Source organism: Phoca vitulina, unplaced genomic scaffold (genome assembly GCF_004348235.1).
Source record: "Phoca vitulina isolate PV1807 unplaced genomic scaffold, GSC_HSeal_1.0 scaffold7, whole genome shotgun sequence".
Lineage (NCBI taxonomy): Eukaryota > Metazoa > Chordata > Mammalia > Carnivora > Phocidae > Phoca > Phoca vitulina.
This window is the reverse complement of record NW_022589710.1, coordinates 47155853-47177650: the sequence shown is the minus strand read 5'-3', so window position 1 is coordinate 47177650 and position 21798 is coordinate 47155853. Positions and strand designations below refer to the sequence as shown.

Genomic DNA, 21798 nt, shown 5'->3' with positions numbered 1-21798 from the left:
AACCATTGGATTGAATCTCTTAGTCCTCCCAACCTACCCAATGTAAACCTCCAAAACGCCAGGGAACGCTTGACTATTCGTTTGCCTTAAGATTGCCTGCATTTCAAGTTCACACCAGTTCAGTATCTAATCCCAACATTCCCAAGTGACCTGAGTACATATGTTTGAAACTTAATTCAAATACAGTTCAGCCTTGAACAACATGGGGCTTAGGGTTGCCGAACCACCCCCTACCCCCACCCCGGCGCACAGTTGAAAATCCACGTACAGGTTTGGACTCCCCAAAACCTTAAATACTAAAAGCCTACTGTTGACCAGAAGCCTTACCAGTAGCATAAACAGTCGAGTAACACCTATTTTATATGTTCTATGTATGATACGCTGTATTCTTACAATGACATAAGCTGGAGGAAAGGTTATGAAAACCATAAGGAAGCAACATGTGTAGCGCTATACCGTCCTGATCAAAAGATATCCATAGAGAAGTGGATCCCTTCAAACCCATGCTATTCAAAGGTCGACTGTACTTACTCTAGATTTCACTTAGTATTTTCAAGCACTTATTTATAAAGCAGAAAGGCCAAGTAGTTTTCAAGTAAGGGACTTTTATTTTTCTCTGACATTTCACAGTCAATTTCTACAAAACTTCATATTTCCTCAAAAGAATTCACATTTGGTAAATAAATCTCTACCCTAAAGAATTCATAGCAGGAAAAACACTTCAATATATGCACGAGAGTTACTTTTCTGTTGCAGGAATCATAGTAAAGTCAGACAATACTATAATCAATAAAAAGCCATGAGTGTAATAAATTACAAATGTTATTAAACTCCGTTCCCATAACCAGTTCCATCAGCAGCTTTTTCTAGACGTGTGTCACCCCTGCCAACAAAATCTGCCAGAAGTTTTCTTTAAGTGTTGGTCTGAACTAAGAACTGCTTCTCACTTTCAGAAAACGGAAGCTCTGCCGCAGTACTTCATACCAGATCAAATCATGCCCGCTAAGACCATCACTACTTACAGCCTTGTGCAACCACCAGAGATCCTTCTGGTCTACTCCGAGGTTCCTCCATGTGCTGATTTGGCGTCTGGCCCCAAATGTCTGGGAGCCTCAGTGGACCTCTTCTTCCAAGAACTAGCTTCCCTAGTTGGCTTCATCTGCTTACAGCTCCACGAGGGAAAGAACACCCATGCTAACAGCCTAGAGAGACTTCCAGCACGAAGTCACACAATCAGAGGAGCCGGGAGGTGCTGCTTCCCCTGCCACTCAGCAGTGCAGATCAATGGTGGCTTTCATCATCTTTTACCATAACAGGAAGGGAAATGCAAATCTTAACTAGGAAGAGGCCAAGAGGCTGATAGCTCCACAGAGGGTTTTTCCGATGGAATAAATTTGGTTCTCAGCAAGTATGTTCAGATTTTTGACACTCAGTAAGACTCATGACTGGCGCCCAGGCTGTTCTGAGTGCACCTGTCTCGGTAGCTTTGCTGCCAAATACTTTCTGCCAAAAAGGAAGCTTCCTAGCATGGTGCGCAGAGCAGAACTGTCGTAGTACCACACGGATTCAGGGGAGGCAAAGGGAGCGGGCCAAGAGGAGAATATTCAAAGGAGCTGAGAGTCTGCTTAAAGACACATTTGTTGGGATTTTGAAACTCCTTCAGAAAGCAAATTGCAGGTAATAATTCTGCACTGATCAGGAGAGTGCAGAGATTTTACCAAGCTCTTTCTAAATTGGTCATATCTAAATCATACATGTTTAATAACAAAGTGAGGGCAATCTGAAACCTTGAAATTTAAAAACTATGTGAAAGTTATAACTACCAGGTAAATGTGAGCATTAGCTTCTGGCCCTGGTGAAACTTCCACAACATTTTTCTTTGCAGAAAAGGTGAAGCTGGTCATACAGGATTTCTTATTAAGGTAATTTGCACGGAGATTTTCAAGAGAATGAAATTTTTAAATGAGATAAAAAGTCTGAAATGATACTACTTAGAAATCCCATTTACCTTTACCATGAAGCTCAAAGAATCGGTATCACCTGGAAATTGTATCACACCCTCCATTTCTAGATGAGCTTCAAACAACCAACCCTACACCTCTGGCTTTGCTGCCGACATCCAACGCATGAAGGAAACACAGAAGACTCTACCCCGCAAGTGCTCCACGTCACTGTGACATGCGACAAATGAAAACTTTGGATAGGCAAAGAATATCGGTACGAAGAATGGTTTCCAACGTTTTGGGCACTTCAACATCATGACCTCAGGATGGTTTTAATTCAAAGTGGATCAGGCTTAGTGCTCACTCCTTTCCTCTTTTACAAAAACAAAAGGGGATAAAAAGGTGGCAGCAGAGACTTAACTTACGTACATTCTCAGAAGCCACAAAGCTCTCTTTTGAGATGTTCACACATAAAACAGGTTGCATTGTTTCAAAAGAAGGTGGGGGGGGGAAGCATACATTTCCAGAATCCTCCAACTCCCAACCAAGAGATGCTGGCCATGTCTACTTTCTTCAGAGTCTAAGTCAAAAAAGCAATTCAGCAATTATAATTCCAGATGGTACTGAATCCATTCCATACTTTACAAATCTGAAGTATTTTGCCTACCAGTTTAAGTGAGGAGAAATCTGGCTTGTGATTAGAGTGAAAGAGTTCAATGGTGCGACCCTCCCGCCTCGACTTTCCAGTTTAGGAAGACAGAGTGTCACATGCTCAAGCGCTTGCACCCTCGGCCCAACCTGTGCCCAAGGCATTTTAGCGTTTGCCCAGATGGCACGATGACTTATGGAACGCAAGCACGCCTCGTCTTTCTCTCTGTGACTAAGACATTCAAGGGAAGCTCCACAAAGGGATCCTTCTGTCACCTACTCCCTGGCTTGACAGGTGTCACTCTGTGTGCTCCTCCCCGTCACTGTACCCTTGATCACAGTGAGTGTGTGGGACGGTGGGAGGTGATAGTTGCAAGAGCCCCACACAACCATTTCTCCTGCTTGGCCCCGTGACCCATCTAAGTGCCTGTGGGCTGAGGAAAGGGGCCCCAAGGGCACTCCGAATCTGAGGTCCTCAGAGGGACAGGGACGTATGTAAACTGTGCACAGACCACAGGTTAAGACAGCGGCCGGGTATGGGCATGTGGCTTCCTAAGTGAACTGCCCAACAGTTTAATTGTAGAAGGAAAAGCTCTTACATAAGCTTTGGGAAACAGGAGTAGAAACAGCCAAAGTGTTAAAAAGAACCGCTCAAGTGACAGCAAAAACCTCCTGGGTTACATGTCTGGGTGGTCGGAGAATGCTTCCAGGTCACTGCCGCTATGCCTAGACCCCGAGGTTAAAGAGGCCTGCAGCCTGGCCCAGGCCTGAGGAGCCCTGCTCTTGGTGGCCTCGATGAACAGCCGGGTCTGCTCCTTCAGCTGGTCTAGCTCCACCTGAGTCGCCTGGTTCTGACGAATCAACTCCTTGGTCTTCAGCGTGATCTCCAGCAGACCGGACCTGTGCAGGACGAGCAGGGTGTTGTGAAAGCGCCGGTGCTTGCTCTGCCGCCGCTCTTCGAAGAGCTCGGGGCTGCGGCAGAGGCGCCCGGCGGCCCACAGGGGCGAGAGCGGGGAGCTGCTCTCGCCGCCGGGCGGCGTGCTGTCCGACGCGCACACGGGACTGGCGGGGGAAGCGAAGGTCAGGCTGGGGGCTTTAGCCACGTGGCTGCTGGACACCGGCTGAAGAGTCTGCGGGCTTCCGCCCGCCGCCAGGGAGGGCACGCCCTGCGGAGCGGAGTCCTCTGCCCGCTGGGCGCCGGGCGGTGCGGGCGCTGGCGGGCTGGGGGGCGCGGCGCCGGCCTTGGCAGGCTCCCTGGAAGACCCGCTCGGCCCCAGTCTCTCGGCACAGACTTTCTTCTGCATCCCGCTGTCTCCTCTTGCTTCTGAGCTGACGGAGAGGCCCCTTTTGCCTGGGTGGGGGGCGATTTTGGTGTAAGAATTTAGGATGGGCAGGTAGTTCCTGGAGTCCGACTTCTTCTCGCCGGCGGGACACGGGCTCGCGGGAGGCGGCGCGGGTGGATGAAGGAACAGCAGCTGCGGCTGCGCCGAGATCACTTCGAAGGAGGGCTGGACGGTCCACGACTGGAGCTGGGATGAGCTGCTGCCCTGCGAACAGAGGAGAAGAGCAGCACGCTGCCGTGACCTGCCGGGAGCGGAGGCCCCGCGGAGCTTGCCTCACCCCCGCGCTGGCCCTTCTCAAGAACGGGCCGGAAAAGCGGCCGGAAAATCCATCTGTGCCGGACATCAGTGGTTTGGGTGGTTTGTGTGTGTGTGTGTGCTTTTTACCTTTCTTAAGGGAACACTGAAGGAACTCTATCATTTTTATCCAAGTGCTAGCCCTGAGAGAGAGAGATCGTAGACAGGGGAAGTAATGACAGGCTTCAGGTCACAACTGAGGCAATGAAAATACTGACAGTGCAATGTCCTGACGTAAAAGGTGCTCATCTCAAGACTATAAATGTGTCTTCACACCAAAGTCTGTCTTCATTTAGTTACATCTGGGACCTCTTGCACCTGAAAACGACTTTTGATTCGAGAGGTACATATTGTCGGCACCCCTGTTCTTAAGTCGGGGCCGCCGGGTCACCAGAAAGCCATTCAAGAGAACAGTGCCTCGGCGGCACTAAGTGCGCGGGGGGCACTGCGTGCGGCGGTTTATGTGGGTGCTCTCATCTCACCTCGCTAACACCCAGGCCGAGTTACTGTTTCCGCTCATATAGAAGAAATAGAGGCTCAGAAAGTGGAAATAACTTGCTTTAAGCCTCTGAGCTACTAAGTGATGGAGCTAGGATTCCATCCTCGGTCTGACTCTAAAATCCATCCTAACCATTCACTACTCAGCTTTTGTTATGTTACCCCTCGATTGTACATTTTTATTTTTAAAGTACTGATTCAGATGGAAGTCTAATACAGAAGGGCATGGCTTGGGGTGCCTGGGTGGCTCAGTCATTAAGCACCTGCGTTTGGCTCAGGTCATGATCCCAGGGCCCTGGGATCGAGCCCCACGTTGGGCTCCTGCTCGGCTGGAAGCCTGCTTCTCCCTCTCCCTCTCCCCCTGCTTGTGTTCCCTCTCTCGCTATATCTCTGTCAAATAAATAAATAAAATCTTTAAAAAAAAAAAAGAAGGGCATGGCTACTTGTCCCCAATATTTATTTTATTTTTTTTTAAAGATTTTATTTATTTATTTGACAGAGAGAGACACAGCAAGAGAGGGAACACAGCAGGGGGAGTGTGAGAGGGAGAAGCAGGCTTCCCTCGGAGCAGGGAGCCCGATGTGGGGCTCGATCCCAGGACCCCGGGATCATGACCTGAGCCGAAGGCAGATGCTTAACAACTGAGCCACCCAGGTGCCCCTGTCCCCAATATTTAAAAGCCAGTCCATGGGGCGCCCGGGTGGCTCAGTTGTTAGGCGTCTGCCTTCGGCTCAGGTCGTGGTCCCAGGGTCCTGGGATCAAGCCCCGCATCGGGCTCCCTGCTTGGCGGGTGGCCTGCTTCTCCCTCTCCTACTCCCCCTGCTTGTGTTCCCTCTCTCGCTCTCTGTCAAATAAATAATAAAATCTTAAAAAAAAAAAAAAACCAGTCCAGTTCTGACTCGGTCCCAAAGATACGGGTATAGATGAGGCTAGGAAGAGAGAACCCGATGGAGGTTCTTACCCGTGGTGGGGCCATTTGATTTATCTGAAGAAAGCTATGGACTCTCTTCCCATATCTGCACAACATGTTGTACACATTTCAGCTTCTTGGATGCCTGGCTAGAAACTTTAGGCCAAGTTCAACTACAGTTCATCTGTACAAAGGCTAGGATGACCCAGAGAGTCCATTCTGGAGCCCGGATGGTGTTTGAACATACCCTGGGGTGTGCATAAGCAAGCAGTACTGGGCCTAGCAACCACACTTCCTTGTCAGAGGTCCAAAATTAGAGGTCTTTTGAAGTAGAGATCAGCCTAGCCCACTCAGTCAGGAGCAAAACTTCACGCTATCCCCCTAGTCACTTATGCCGTAAGGACAAGACCTACGAGGCAAACAGATCCACAAACTATCTAACTCATTACTCTCCCAAGATGATTTCAGTGGATCATTCTTCCTAATGCGGCTGTATGCTCACCGCCTTCATAGATACTTAGCTTATTTGTTCTAATTATTAGATTTGACAATGTGTTATTCACATTGAAATCATCTGAGGGAACACGGGACAAGATTTTCGGCTTGGATAGGATCTCAGAATCATTTCACAAAGCCTTCATGTTAAAGATGAGCAAACTGAAGTCCACGGTGGCTAAGTAATGATGTGCAAGATCACATGGTCTGGTGGCAGGGAGGGAATCAGACCCTCACAAGAAAAATACCTAAAAGCAAGCAGCAATAATCAAGACATTACACAATATGCAGAGATTTTTTTTTAAGTGTACAAATTATTTTAATTTTGGCATGTGCTGGATTCAAGCATGTCTGAAAACACAAAATAAAACTCCTAGACTGCTTCTCTAGGTCAGCCTGCCCCGCCCTGAGCCTCCAAGCTCCTGATCCAGCCCAGCAGCCTTCCTTCCTGGAGGTCTTTGTCCTGAAGAACGCCGCTCTGCTGGAAAAGCCTACTCACTCTTCCAACCCTCAGGAGCTGCCAGTCTTGCCTACCACAAAGAAGGCACATAAACACAGACAGACACACGAGAAAGAGCCAGAAGGGAGCAGGAGAGGAAGGCGGGGAGAGAAAGAGCTGGAGGAAAACAAAAACAAAAACAAAAAAAACCAGAAGCAAGCAGCACTGGGGGGGCCTGGACAATCTCAAGTGGGATCCATCTCGTGTCTTTATTTCCTCTCTTCGTCTCACTAAGGACAACTATGGATGCTTCCAGCTGAGATGTGATCTGCCAAGGAAAAAAAATCTTCAAATTCTTAATTCTTTCCCCCAAGTCACTAGGTTGCCTTGGTGAAAATCAGTTTGTGTTCCTCTGTAAGAACGAAGTGAACAGTTCAGGTCCTAGGGTTTCCTGTCAGGCTCTCGCCAGGTTCTTCCACCTAAGGTGGGAAGGTCAACAACACAAAGCCAGATCTCCAACTTCACCAGCTGCAAGCAGCCTCATCAGCAGACCCACAGGGGAACTGATAATGCTTTCGAGCAAAGAAGGGTAAGGTTAAATGTTCTTTAGCCAAGTTAATGTGATTGAATTCTGTTTCAAGCACTGGGCTGAGCTTACACTTTCATTTCTAAATCTTCTTTTCTTTCATATCCAGACAATAGTCATGTCATATGAATAGTTATGTAATAAAGCCCAAAACAGGGTACTTTTCAATTCCACAACAATGCTGTGTGGACTCTCCTGGGACAGCCATACCCAAACCAAAGAGCTGTTCTCTCACTAATGAAATGGCTTTGAGAGAACATGGAAATTGCCTCTACTGCTCAAACAAATAAATACATCCTACATCTCTCAGTTCAAGGGCAACTCAAATTAAAAAGAGATTCTTTTGTTTCTACCCTCAATTCTGCCATATGTTAGAATGCACTGAGGAAGTTACAACATTTCTACTCTGTTCCTTTATACATGACTAAAGAATTCTGGGGTCCCTTTGGACAAACCAAGAATACAGAAATAAAGTAGTCCTACTGTCTGGAAAATGGGAACACGGGTCATGATTACTGCAGTCCTTCTGAAAACACTGTCCCCAGGACAGAAGCACACATCAGTGTGGTTCCAGTGGTCTGCTTCTAAAATCTCTTCCTTGCTGGAGAGGGAGAGGCACTGTACACAGGGAGCTCAGAAACTTTAATGTGCAGACACATCAGGAGACAGCAGTCCTCCTCACCTGTTTGACCAGCACATTCTTCATGACAACCATCGGTGACAGCGCGGGGAAGGCACCGCCCGCAGTCTTGGAGTTCTGCCTTGGCCTATCTTCTCGGCTCCAGCCTAAGGCGCTCAGCATGTCCTCGGACTCCATCTGCTCCGCCGAGCTCAGACACTCTGAGCTCCCATCTGCTGGGCAGAAGAATGGTCAGTTTGCATAGGATCTAGGCTAGGGGCTCCTAAGCAGACCTTCTAAGGAGTTAACAGACTCCTCGAAATGGAATGCAACATTTGTGATATACATTTTTGTGAATTTTTCTGAATGGGTCTTTAGCTTTCATTGTATTCTCAATGGAATCCACACATGACCCCTCCTAGCCCCAAAAGATTACAAATCACTGCCCTAGGATAGCAGACTTCCTTTCTAACTCTATTACAGACAAAAGCTTGCATCAATTAGGGTTTATGTGAAAGTAATCATCACCAGCCTACAGGAGAAACAGGATGAAGGTTTCAAAGTTAGATCATTACTTTCGAGAATCTGCTGCTGAGACAGGAGGGGAGTGTGTGTGTGACTGGGGCAGGATTAAGACCTTTAGAGGCTTATTATTATATCTCAAGATATAATAATAAAAACAAAACCAACCTTATGTAAACCTCAAAACTTACATCCATGCTGAAATTTAAATAGCTCCGTCCTAAATTTTCTAATTGCACAATTCTGGGTAAGTTCATCAAAGCTGAAATTTAAAATGTGTCTGTTACCCGCCTCCACCCAACACCTCCAACAAAGGAGGTGCTCGTATCCTAAATGCACACTGAGTGTGCCTCCTGGGGATCCTGCACAATGGGAGATAGAAAGATACTCTCTGAGGTAAAGAAAATGAGGTTGCCCGATGTGAAATCCATGCAAAAAGGACTTAATTAGCTACCTCCTAGAGTAAAGCAAGAGACTGCTCTAACCCTGCTAGCGAGGAGTCTGGGAATACACTAAATGCTCATCAAGAATCTCAGAGTAATTTGGCTGAGGCAGGACGGAAATGTGACTATAATTTAAATGAGTGTAACTGTCAACACTTGCATTTAATCAGAATCTCTAGTGATGTTTTTTAGAATTTACAGATGCTGGGGGCCTCCCCTCAATCTACTGAATGACTTATCTGGTGCCCAGGCAAGTGGATTTTCACAAAGCACAAGGATTCCGAATGTGCACCTTTAATGAAGAACCAGGGCCAGAGACAAAGGACCTCAGAAGCAATAATGCATGCCTAGTGCATGGATCTTGGTTTCTAAACGCCATTCTGCACAAAAAGAAAAACGGATCCTTGGAGAAACAGCTGAGTTCAATTCAAGTCCTTGGCAGTGAAAAGTACATGATGAGCCTGGACATCTTACTGTCCCAGAAAACAAGAAAGTGCTCAAACACAAATGGGGTCAAGTCGAAAAAACACAGAACTACCTAGGAGGAGTTCCCCCTGGCCAAATTTGGGACAATTATATAGGAAATGAATTACAAAAGAATTCCATGAATCCACAGTGGTACCCTGCTGCACAGAAGAGTGTCAGCTAATAAAGTGTACAAGGAGTGATAAATCAGATCACCATTTTTAAGCCAATGATGTAGTAATTGATTCAGGCAAGGATCATCAATGGTTGCTAAAACCACTGGTCAAGAGTTTTTCGGAAACAGGATAGTTACGCAGTGTCAAAGTATCATCCCATAAACTATGTACTAATTACAAAGAGAAAAGGGTACTTTTACAATAAATAAATCTCGTATATGTTTACACACTACCTTAACCACGTGATCAGCCAGGGAGGGCATCACCAAGAACAGACAAACTTTGGAGTCTCATTATGTGCTGCTATGGGAAAGGTGTAACATCAAGAATGTAGTACTTTGGTAAAGAAAAAAATGCTTATCCTGATTCTAATAATGGGGCAACTACCAGAAAAATCCAGAGAGTGAGACATTCTACAAAACAACAGGCCTAATTCATTCAAAAATGTCACTGTCGTTAAAGAAAACAAAGGGAAGAAGGGGAGGAAGGAAAAGGCAAGGAAAGATGAAGATGCTGTTCTAGACTAATTCAGACTAAAAAGGACAACTAAATGAAATGCACACAATCCTCAACTGGATCCTGGATCCAAAACAAACACGCTGACAAAAAGATAAACAGTTATAAAGGACATTATTGAGACAACGGGGAAAATCTGAATATGGACTGTGGCTAATTAATAACTACATCAATGTGAAAATTCTTGGTTATGACACTAATGTTGTAATTATACAGAAGAATGTTATTTTTTTAGGAAATTCGTACTGAACTATATATGTTTATATATAGATATGTATGTGTGTGAACACAAAGAGGTATGTATGTGTATAAAGCAATAGGGCAAAATGGTATCACTCAGTGGATCTGAACGAAAGACATCTGTGATGTTCGTTCCGTTTTGTGTAGATTTGAAATTTTTCAAAACATAAAGCTGGGAAAATAATTCAAATGGGAAAAACTACCTTGGTTTTACAAATCCCATCACGCTCCAAGGTAACTGGAATGGTAACTCGGGGAACTGATGAACTCACTCCCTGGCACGTGGCCCAGGAAAGGCCGGAGGCATTCACTGGGGCCGCTTTCTGAGGCCTAACGATGATTTTTAATCCCACCTTATGTCTGAACAACACAATGCTCCTTAAAGTGCTTTGACATAGAGAATAAGGCAACTATCAGAAAAACTCTCCAGACTTTGGGACATACTACAAAACACGTGGCCTGACAAGGCTGAGGTTGTTGGAAGGCATACGGAAATGTCAATATCCTAGCAATAATCGGTGGTAGGATTACGGATGTTTAGTTCTCCTTTGCATGTTCCTAAATTTCGAAGCTTCTATAATGAGCACGTATTACCTTCATGATATGAAAAAGAGATGAAAAACAAACATGATACTAAAAGAAAAAAAAGAGACATTAGGCCTACAATGTTTCCCAAACCGGTCTGATCACAGAAATCACCAGAGACACGTGTAAAAAGCAGTAAAACCCACCTTTCAGGCCCTCCCCGAGACCTTCACTATCGTAATCTCCAGGAGAGGAGTCTGGGGATCAGTATTTTTTTTTTTTTCTTTTTAATTCTCCCTCAGAGAATGACCCCTGCCCACACCTTGATCTCAGACTTCCAGCCTCCAGAACTGTGAGACGATAAATGTGCTGTTTCAGCCATCCGGTTTGTGATACTCTTATGGCAGTTTAGCAAACTCATACACCATCCTAACCAATGAAAGTCTGCCTGGAATATGGAATAAACTTAGCTCAATCCACGGCAATATTCTTATCATTCAGATAACAGGAACTGCACAGGTATCCACGTGCCCCCGCCAAACTTCAACCATAATCTTAGCCCAGTGCCTGATGAATTTGGGCCAAAGGTCAGCATATATGGAATGCCAAAGTAAGGGAATCTTGTGGCTATCTTATAGAACACCAAAAAGTGTGGATAGCTGCACCAAATGTAGGTATATTTTGTTTTATATTTTTTAAAGATTTCATTTATTTGTTTGAAAGAGAGAGTGCGCTCAAGGGAGGGAAGCATGAGCAGGGGGGAGGGGCAGAGGGGAGAGGGAGAAGCAGACTCCCCGCTGAGCAGGGAGCCGGATGCAGGACTCGATCCCAGCACCCTGAGATCATGACCCAAGCTGAAGACAGACACTTAACCAACTGAGCCACCCAAGCGTCCATGTAGGTTTATTTTAGTCCCCGCACAGAATATTTTCACTCCAGTGTAGCAACTGTGAGCATCTCAGCCAAAGTGTATTTCTCATCACTGACTATCCCTGATCAATTATTGAATGAATAAATGAATAGATGAGGTGGATGTGGCTGACTCAAGAATTTCATCAGATCTTGCCAGTAAGTACTGGGCTATAGTGTCGAAAGATAGGGCCTCTGGAATCACACATCCCTGGATTCAAATCCCAGCTCTACCATTGACCAGTTACCTGATCTTGGAAATTATGTAATTTTTCTTTTTTAAAAACTTTTTTTTAATTTTTAAAAGATGTTATTTTTTTATTTATTGCAGAGAGATTGTGTGTGTGTGTGTGTGCGCTCATGCAGGGGAAGGAGCAGAGGGAGAGGGACAAGCCGACTCTATGCTAAGCAGAGCCTGAGGCGGGGCTTAAAGCAGGGCTCAATCCCAGGACTCTCAGATCATGACTTGAGCCAAAATCAAGAGTTGGACGTTTAACGACTAAGCCACCCAGACACCTTGGAAATCATGTAATCTTTCTATGCCTCAATTTCCTCATCTATAAAATGGGGAACATAATAGTTACTTTCTTACAGAATAGCTGTTATGATTTATTTTATGTGAACTACTTAGCATGATCCATGCCATGATGTGTTGCGGCTGGTTCCTCCCAGCTCATTCAGACTAACAGTATACATCTTTTCTAATTCCCCAAATCTTCCCATCCCCACATTTGGTAACATCGTATGAGTAGCTTGAAATTAATTGGTCCTGGTGAGAGTGTATGTATCATGGAAACTGGCAGACATTATACATCAGGGGCTGGCTTGCCAACCAGCCACTGGTTACAGAGAACTTATATGGTAAATTCTATGTAAATGTTAACATCATTATTATTACTCAATAGGTACTCCAACTCCCTTGTGAGCTTGAAAAGACATTCTGCTAATTAAATGAGTAACACTGATGAGATTCCTTTAGCAATTGATGACCTCAGGGGAATCAGGACATACCTGGGTGGTAGTGATCGGTATTTTTAAAAAGAATCTCAGGTGAGCCTTATGATGAGTCAAGCCTGGGAAATAATGCTGAGAGAAGAAAAACCCAAAGGGCTAATAAGCTGGCCCTCCTTCCCTGGATTGTCCTTTTTCTAATCGTTCTATCAGTTGTTACTCTGTTCCTCCCTGAGCAACAATCTATTTTTAATTTGGCTTCTCATGCAGTATGCCTACAGGGAGAAAACACACCAATCTAGGGATGAGAGAGTTCTAATTTTCCTAACAGCTGCATTTCGTACTGTAAATTAATAAATCAACAAGATGGATTGATTAGTCTTTGTGAAGCTGGATAACATAAATCTTCCTCTAGGAGAGGGGCTCTACTCCCTGGATGCTGACCCAGCCAGAATCCCCTGGCATCATCTTTCTGCGTCCTCTCGGCCAAAGATGTTGACACTAGAGCCATATTTAAGCCCTTACCCTCAAACCTGGAAATACAAGTGCCCGGCACAAAATTAAAAGATTCGCTGTGTAGGCAGCTCGCCCTTCCAGATGAGGTTTAAAACAAACTAGTGAGGAAACCTGAAAACCATTCTACTTGCTTGTCTCTAATAGGGTCTCCAGTTTGGAAGTGTACTGGGGGGTCTCCGTCCAAATACAGAATGTACAGATCCTGGCAGGGATGGGTTGTGGGGGGAAATGTTTTTAGACATGGCAAAATTACTTTCCTAGCGAAAACAGTTGTCTTAAATTATATACTACTTTTGTTTTTCATTTGCTACACGGTGACACCATGCAGTAGTACTTTTTTTCCTGCAATGTAGCTATTCCTATGAAAAAGGAGCTAAGACAACAGATTTGTGAGTATTTAAATTTTTTTTTTTTCCAGTCACCACTTGCAATAGTTGGACATGTTAAGATTTAAAGTTGAGAGAGTCTGAGTTGAAAAAAGATGGCAGATCATCCCTTCAGAACTAACCCCCAATGACTCTGATGGGTAGCCCAGCATATGGCACCAGAATTACCATTTTAAGAGATCAGATAGTTATTTATTCTGTACATGAAAGCTTCCCACGTTTATCACACAAATGAGTTTTAGGGAGGACATTTTTCAGGCAAATCATTCATTGAAATGTGGAAGGAATAAGGTATTTTTAACCTGAAAATCCAGAGTCCTTATCTGACTCAGCAGCTGCCATGCCGAGCTGACGAGCCGCCTTCTTCATCTCTGTGCCTTTGCCCAGTTTGGCCGAGAGTCTTCTGGGGCTCTCTCTGGACGGGTTTTTCCTCTCCATGTTTTACTGGGCTGGAAGCGGATTCATCGGTCCTTTCATCTGGATTGCCCTGGGAAAAACAACAATTACGTAAGAAGACAGTGCCTGGAGAGCTGACACAGGTGATCCAGCTGGTGAGAAAAGTGAGGGCAGAGAACGCTGGCCTAACCCACTTCCTCCGTATTTTCTCAGAGGCCTCCACTTACACTGGCTTCAAGTTTGCTACACAGGAGAATGGTTTCCACCCAAAAGGAGGTTCACTGTCCTCTCCTGCCCTCAAATTCCATTACAAATTCAGGGCACACAAACCACGCTCAGTGGAAGCTTTGTAAACTGCCAACAAAGGCACACTTGATTAGGCTTTTCGGAAGGGGTAACTCCCCCCCACCCCCGGCTCCCCAAGGAAGGGAGGAGAGGTGATGCCCATCTTGGACAAGGCTTGCCTTCCCAGCATGCACTGGCAGGCTCCGGACTTGGTGCCACCTCCCACAGTAGAGTTGCTCAAATTAACCTTTCACTTCTTTGGATGAGGTACTGAACAGAGTAAACACAACTCCTCATATGTGCAGGCTACATTTTGGCTTAAAAAGAACTTTTCTGCACAAATAAGACCATGTATAATTGTGCTTTGATTCTGTACAAATCCACACACAACATTACTGCTGTAAATGTCCTCCTCAGTTGCTCTTCCATTTTACAGAGGAGGAAGTTGAGGCTCAGGTTAAGTGACACTCAGTCATTTAGAAATAGTTATCCAGTGCCCACTATGAAGCAGGCATTGTGCTAGGACCAATACAAAGTGCACAGAACAGACATGGTCGCTACCTTGCTGGAGCTTATGGTCTAGAGAGCCAGACACTAATCTAGTAATCATACAATTACTTAATCACTATTTTTTTTAAAAAATTTTATTTATTTATTTTGAGAGAGAGAGAGAGAGAAAGTGAGTGGGGGGAAGGGCAGAGGGAGAGGGAGAAGCAGGCTCTCTGCGGAGCAGCTGAGCAGGGAGCCCGATGTGGGGCTCAATCCCAGGACCCCAGGATCATGACCTGAGCTCAAGGCAGACATTTAACCGACTGAGCCACCCCAGGTGCCTCACTTAATCACTATTTTTTATAACAGCTATGAAGGGGAGGGGCTAACAGTCTGGGGTGGGAGGTACTGGGCAAGGGAAGGCTTTCCTGAGGAAGTGACATGTATCTGGGATCCAGAGGAGTTAGCCAGGGGAAGGGGGATGAGTGGGACGTGGCCCTATGAAGGCCCTAAAGGAGCAAAGAATCTGACACATTCAAAGAGTTGAGAGGCCAGGGAGGCCAGAGCACGGTGCAGGGGTGTAAAAGGCCATGCACTTGCGCCTAGAGGAACTGGTGGGGGCCAGATGGGCAGTTCCTTATAACCCATCACCAATAAGCATTTTCAAAGCATTTTGGAGGCTGGACTGAGATTAAAATGGAGAGAGGCAAGAGAGGCATTGAGATCATTTGGATACCACCACAGTAGCCCAGGTGAATTAAAGTAGTGGCAGTGGGGATGGAGAGAAGGGAACACACTGGAGATATATTTAGAAGGAAGACTTGATGGGGTTTGGTGATTCCATGTTGGGAGGTAGATGGTGGGACCATTTCCTAGGCTAGGCAGCCCAAGAGGGCACAGAGGGACTGGGTGGCGTGGCTAGGCCGGTCCAGTCTTGGCTATGTAGAGAGAAGTGACTGTGGGTCACCCAAGTGGAGATGCTGGAGAGACGGTCACATGTACAAGTCAGGAGCCCAGAGAAGCTAAAGAAGCCTAGACTTGCCCCAGTGACACACAACGAGTCCACAGCACATCCAGAGCTTGGCTAACAGTGCAAAGAATGAGACAAATGAACCCTTCAAAGAGCTGGCAGAGGCTGAGAACATTCCAGATATTTTAACAAGGCCATCTCAGTCCCTGTGGAATGGCAGTGATAAGGATGGCATGGTAAGAACACAAAGGCTACTGCAGGGATAAAGAAAACAGGGAAAATGGCAATGACGATGACAACTGGGTAGGCGCTATGGTCTGAATGTTTGTGTCCCGCCCCCCTCCCCAGAATTCATATGTTGAAATCCTAACCCCCAGAGAGGATGGTATTAGGAAGTGGGGCCTTTGGAAGGTACTTAAATCATGAGAGTGGAGCCCTAGTGAATGGGATGAATGCATTATAAAGGAGACTCCAGAGAGACCCCTTGCCCCTTCCACCAGAGGAGGACAGTGAACACTCTGTGACCCAGAAGATGACTGTGCTGGCCCCCTGACCTTGGACTTCCAGCTTCTAGAATTGTGAGAAATACATTTTTGTTCTTTATAAGCTACCCAGTCTGTGCTGTTTTGTTACAGCAGCATGAATACACAAAGATACTAGGTATAAGCAATGCCTGGTGAGGTTTTAATTCACAGTCCACTTGCGACTCCATCCATTTGTCCTTCTGAGTGGAGAGGAACACGAGCTCCCTGCCAAAGGGTACTGTATCTGGAATACCGTGAAATGCCAAGTCTGAACACTTCTCTACCAGTGGATATAGTGAAGAACATCAACTACTCCAGAAGCAGAGGAGCGATTCAAGATAAAATTAAGACAAGGATGTTTACAAGCATCCTTTAGCAACCCTCTTGCTCATACTTTTGCATTCAGTAGAAGTGGACTTAAAGGGAACTTATCCGAATGAGACTGAATTTTAAACACAACTCCGAGTAAAAATTATTTTGTATCCTATCTAACTCATTCAAGGGGACTGGCTTCCCCCATTCAATCCATGTCAAACCAAGCACTCTTGGTCACAAGTTAAGTCCTATGTGCATAAAAGATAAACAATGGCACTGTCCCATCTTGCACAGCATGATGGAAAAGCAACAACTCTACTGGGTGGCTATGAAATTGGACAGCATGAATAATCCAGTTTAAAAAGGAGCCCAAAATGTAGAACTGTAGGTCTCATTAAATCAGGATCCTTTTGTATGGAACCCAACAAATGTGCATAGTTTCATTTTCCTGAAGTAATACCATCGAAAGGGAACAGGAAGCTTCTTCAAAATGGAAGGAGATGTAGCTTGTGGATGGGCAATCAGATTTAAGCAAGTCTGACCCTGCTGTTGATTTAGATCAGGAAGGTAGCTCATGTTAGTTGCAACTAATTGAGCGCTTGGCAAAGTTTTCACATTACCTTACTAGATATGAATTATTTTACAGGTATTTTAGATAAAGCAACCCAATTTAGTCTACAGTCCTTTTGATAAGACAACAAAAAAGGTCTTCCTGCTGTTACTAAAGTGTGCTCAACGGAACTACAGAAGATACACAGGAGTTTTCTGGCTCATTGAGAAGGTGCATGATTGTGGAATCAATACACAAACGTTGACTAATAGGTTAAAAGGAGAACAGATGCAAAAATGTTAAATCCTAGAGAACTGGTGGCAGTTGGAAATAAAGAACGCATAATCCACTTTAGAATAGCAAACGGACTACTTTGGATGTGAAAGTGGCTAAAAATATGAAAGCCTCTGTCTGAAGTAAAGTTCTTTTTCAGCAACAGAAAGCCTTAGTGTCTTAGGAAGGTGGGATGGACAACAAAAGGCTACATCATCGCACCTTGACCTCTCTTCTCTGAGAGGAGAGGCAGCGCCTTTCTGGGAGTGGCCCTGGGGACATCAATTAGCCAGTGAACAACAGACCCACTCCTGCACAACACCGTAAGAGGCCCGGGACAGCAGAAAAGCACGCAGTGATGGCATTTACCACCACTGCTCTCAAAGCCAGGGCCGTGCAAACGGCAGTCTGAAAACCTCAAGATTGTTATTCCTCCTCAATATTATTTTACAATCAAGGTAGGTGCTCATAAGCTGACTAGCGGTTGAAATTGGGTTACTAAGCTCTTACCCAGCGCACCATCTCCTGCTTCCTGGCACAGACTGGAAACCACTAACGCTGCTTTACAAACATCTGAGCTCCTCACATGTCTGACTCTCTGCTAAAAGGGCTCCAACTTAAGTTCCCCCAGACTGTCAGAATCGACCTAATTGGGCCTCTTCTAGGTGCACACGTGACACATTATCCAGAACGTTCCCAGAGGGAATAGTACACATAAAACTCATAATGGAAAGTGAATCAATAAATATAGAAGTTTATATAAATAGCAATAACATAAAATTTTAACAAGTGCTCCATAGCACTTGGCTCTTCTATTTTTACACTCCTTACATTACAGTCTGGTTATCTGTCTCCTCAACCTCAAGAATTGGGGTTTTTTGTTTTTTGTTTTTTTTCATCTTTGCAACCTCAACCCCCCACAACTAATGTGTGAGGTGCTCAACAGAATAATACATTCCAACAAATCTTCTGTCCTGCTGAGTCCCGCTGACAGCCTCGCAGCTTAGCTGTCACCGAAATAGCTGAACAGCTTGAAGGTCAAGACTGTGCATTTCCAAACACCATGGTCATCTCAAGATCTAACTTCCAGGTCTGGTCTCCTGCAGGAAACAGGTATCTCATTTACCCCTTATTTTAAGGTGAAACCTCAGGGATAAATCCACCAACCGAATTAAAGGTTGTCTAATCCACAATCTTTACGGAGATTTAGGCTTATGATAAAAGGGAGACCCAAGGTTTACAAGGAAAGGATCTGAAATGCCCCTCAGATCTTTCCTTTTATAGACACTTGGCAACTTTCCCAAGAGCTCAAGTTCCCTTTAAAATGTATCACGTGGATAACATGCGTGCATGGACAGAGGTGTGAGGTGAAAGCCCAAGCAGAGGCTTAAATACAAAAAAGCACAAGGCCATAGAAATTAAGACCTTACCACCCAGAAAATCATGAGTAATCCCAGTCAGAATTAGAAATGCATTACTAGCTTTTCCTTCAAGTTATTTTGTCTTGGTATCCATGTGGGAGATACCATTCTGGGGAAATGCCTGTGTGCTTTAACAGAGGGAGGACACCTCCCCCCAACCTAAATCTCAAATATTCGTTTTCCCCTTCACATCCATTTCCATTCTCCAACTTGGCTTCAAATTTATGTCAAAGATCCTGAACCCCAATTCCATACAATGTCCTCTGTTTGGAACCAGATATGGCTCCCTTCATTCTACTTTTCCAAAGAGATAAAATTAGTGAAATTCTCCAAATCCCCAGCTTCCAGAAGGGTTCACAGTAACAGTGCCCATCTCCCCATTCGCACCAGCCCACGCCGCATCTGTGCCAGGCAGCAGGGCACCCTCCAGGCATCCACCAGCCTGCCAGCTCAGCAGGGCAGAACTGGGCAGACCCTAGGACCGTGCTGTGACTGGCATACCACCAGACTCCCAGGGCAAACGCCCAGGCCATGTGTGTTGCCAGGACTTGGGCAATAAGAAGGAGCCTGGCTGCGGCCTGTGCCCTGGGCCTGGCTCAGAAGTCCCCGAAACCCACCCACTAACCACTAACTCCTTACTTGGCACTGCGCACCTTCTCCCCCACCTCCCCACGCCCTGGCGCCATACCTGGCAAGCTGGCCACCCAGGAGAAATAACCAGCCAAATGGGTGACAGCAGGTCTCTGCAAAAGACAGCACACCTGCGTCCCGCGCCCAGGACGGGGCACTATGTCCACCCCCTACCTGGAGGCCCAGGACCCTCACCGGGTTACCAGCCCTGCTCCCATTCACCTGCCCATTCCCTGCCCCTCTGCTCAGAGCCCGGCAGGCCTGCGGGCTCTCCGCCGCTGCCTGGACGCCCAGCAGGGCTAGTCCGGGGCCCACCCGCCCTGACTGCGTACCCCACTCGCTGCCCATACAAGTCCCCTCCCCACACACAGCCCCCAGTCTCCCGCGATCTCCTCTCCCACGCAGCCGCGCCCCTCCAGCAAAAGAAACCAACTAAAAGGGGAACAGACGCACCACCTCCTGTTCCCACCATTTGGCCCTCTGTCCCCCGAAAGTCCGGTCCTCTCTCTTGCCTACGTCGCTTCCCTTCTCTCCCCTACTCCTGCCTCCTTTCCCCGCGCGAACCCTCTGCCCCCGGGCCCAGCCCTCCCTCTCTCACCTAGGGCCGAGGTCGCCTCTCCACGACCGGCCCCGCGGGTCAGGCGGCGCATGCGCGAGCCCGGCCCCGCGGCTCCATGACAACCCCGTCGGCGCCCGGTCTCAAGCTATTCCCCCCGCCCCCTGCTCCCGCCTCCCGCCCATTTCTCCTCCCTCCGCCTCCGCGGCGGCGTTCCCCGGACACGTGACTCGGCTCGGACGACCCGGCACTATGGAGACTGTCGAGGTTCTCCTAGAAGGCCCCCCGCCACCGGAAGGCGAGGCGGGCACGCCTCTCCGGGAGGCGCGGACGTCCCTGAGAGGCCTGCGCTCTCTCCGCGGAAGGCGGGCGTCTCTATGGTTGGTTCCCCGGATTCGCCGCCATTTTGTACAGCGGACTTTGAGCGAAGAGCTGCGGGGGCACGGCTTCGAGGCGGGGTTTTGAGGAGCTGCGGGTGGGCGGGCTTCTAGCAAACCGGGCAGGAGGCGTGATTCTCCCGCGGGAGCGGATGGAGGTTGGCCGGGATTGGCTCTCTCGGTCTGTGCGCAGGAACGCCCTTAGGGTTGGGGACCGGGACAGGCCTGCTGACGTGCACGTGAAGCCGAGGCGGTGGCGTCCGGCGTGGGAGGGCAGGCGGGCATCCTCGCCGCGGTCTGGGCCTGGCGGAGGCGTGCCCCAGCGCCGCGCGCGCGGCTCACGTTTTTGCCACGCGTGTCGCGGCGGTTGGCTGGCGTTCCTGGCTACCTCTCCAGCAGCCCTCCACGAGGCAGGGACGCAATCAGTATTTCTTTTGGACGGTTTCACCTTCTTGTGTGACTCCCTTTGTCCCGTGCGACTGTCCGAGCTGCTGGGTTTTATATTGGTACTGTCTCTCCTGCCGGCTTTTGGTGAAGTGTCACAATGAGCACACCTGTAATAGCTAAAGAAAAAGGGGTTGGGGATCAATTCTCTTGCATCCGATCAGTGAGGGTTACTAATTAGGTTAGAAAAAAAGTCCTTCTCAAGTGAGTTTAAAGAGACCGACACGTGGAGGCAAGTTCTAGAGCTGCCCTGGCCAGTCCAGTAGCCACTAATCACTAGGGGGTACTGAACTAATTAAAATACAAAATTTCAGTTTCTCATTTGCACTAGCCGCATTTTAAACCCTCAGTGACCACATATAACCAATGGCTACCTTACTGGACAGCGCAGATTATAGCACATTCTCAATATACAGAGTTGTATTCATTCAACCGCGCTGATCTAGATCACGAGACGGGGAAATCGCCCTGTGTTGGTAATCCAAGCCTTTGTAAGCGCTGCTAGGTCATGGTTAATCACGTTAGTCCTCTAGACACAGATAATGCTAATGCATTATTGCATATGAATGTATTTATTAGCATAAGCCCCACCAACAAATAATAATTGAATGCCTACAGCATGTAAAGTTTTTGTTGAAGGGATGGAGGGAGTGAAAACAATAGTTAACAATTATCAAGTAATTAAGAGCCAGGCAGCTTTACATTAATTCTCTTACCATGCTTCTGCAAATTTATGAGGTTGGTGCTAGTATCATTTGTAGTTGATAGATGAGAGCACTGAGGTTTATGCTCATGACACGCAAAACTACTAAGTCCAAGATCTTAACCATTAACCATATTGCTTCTTTTTGGGGCAGAATAAAACAGTCTTTGTCTTCAGATATCTTAGAATCTGATATGGGAAGGACATGCTCTAATAAACTATATGAGAATGTGGCAAATGCCAGAGGATTCTGAACATAATCTAATTAATAAAATCAAGGAAGAAAAAAATAGCCTTCAGTTGTTTTTTGTTTGTTGTTGGAGAAGGAAGAGAGCAAAAGGTACAACTTTAAGAAGGACAGATAAAAGTTGGATTTACAATGATGGAAGTAAATGAGGGCATAATGCATACCAGAGAAAAGAGAATAAATGAAATAAGCCA

The 21798-nt window shown here is 46.5% G+C and overlaps 1 protein-coding gene across 5 annotated transcripts; it reads right to left on the bottom strand.

The window, feature by feature from the left end:
* Window positions 1–585: 585 nt before the first annotated feature.
* CIPC (CLOCK interacting pacemaker) lies at window positions 586–20227 on the bottom strand. Of its 5 annotated transcripts, none has more exons than XM_032405657.1 (4): window positions 20085–20227; window positions 13727–13911; window positions 7839–8008; window positions 586–4138 (listed from the first exon to the last, which is right to left on the bottom strand). In XM_032405657.1, the coding sequence occupies exons 2-4, from the start codon at window positions 13860–13862 to the stop codon at window positions 3269–3271; spliced, it is 1176 nt and encodes a 391-aa protein (XP_032261548.1). In that variant the 5' UTR covers window positions 13863–13911; window positions 20085–20227; the 3' UTR covers window positions 586–3268. The 5 variants fall into 5 exon arrangements, with proteins under 5 accessions (XP_032261548.1, XP_032261544.1, XP_032261547.1 ...); XM_032405653.1 differs by lacking the exon at window positions 20085–20227 and adding an exon at window positions 19876–20076; XM_032405656.1 differs by lacking the exon at window positions 20085–20227 and adding an exon at window positions 19747–19829.
* Between the last annotated feature and the right edge of the window lie 1571 nt (window positions 20228–21798).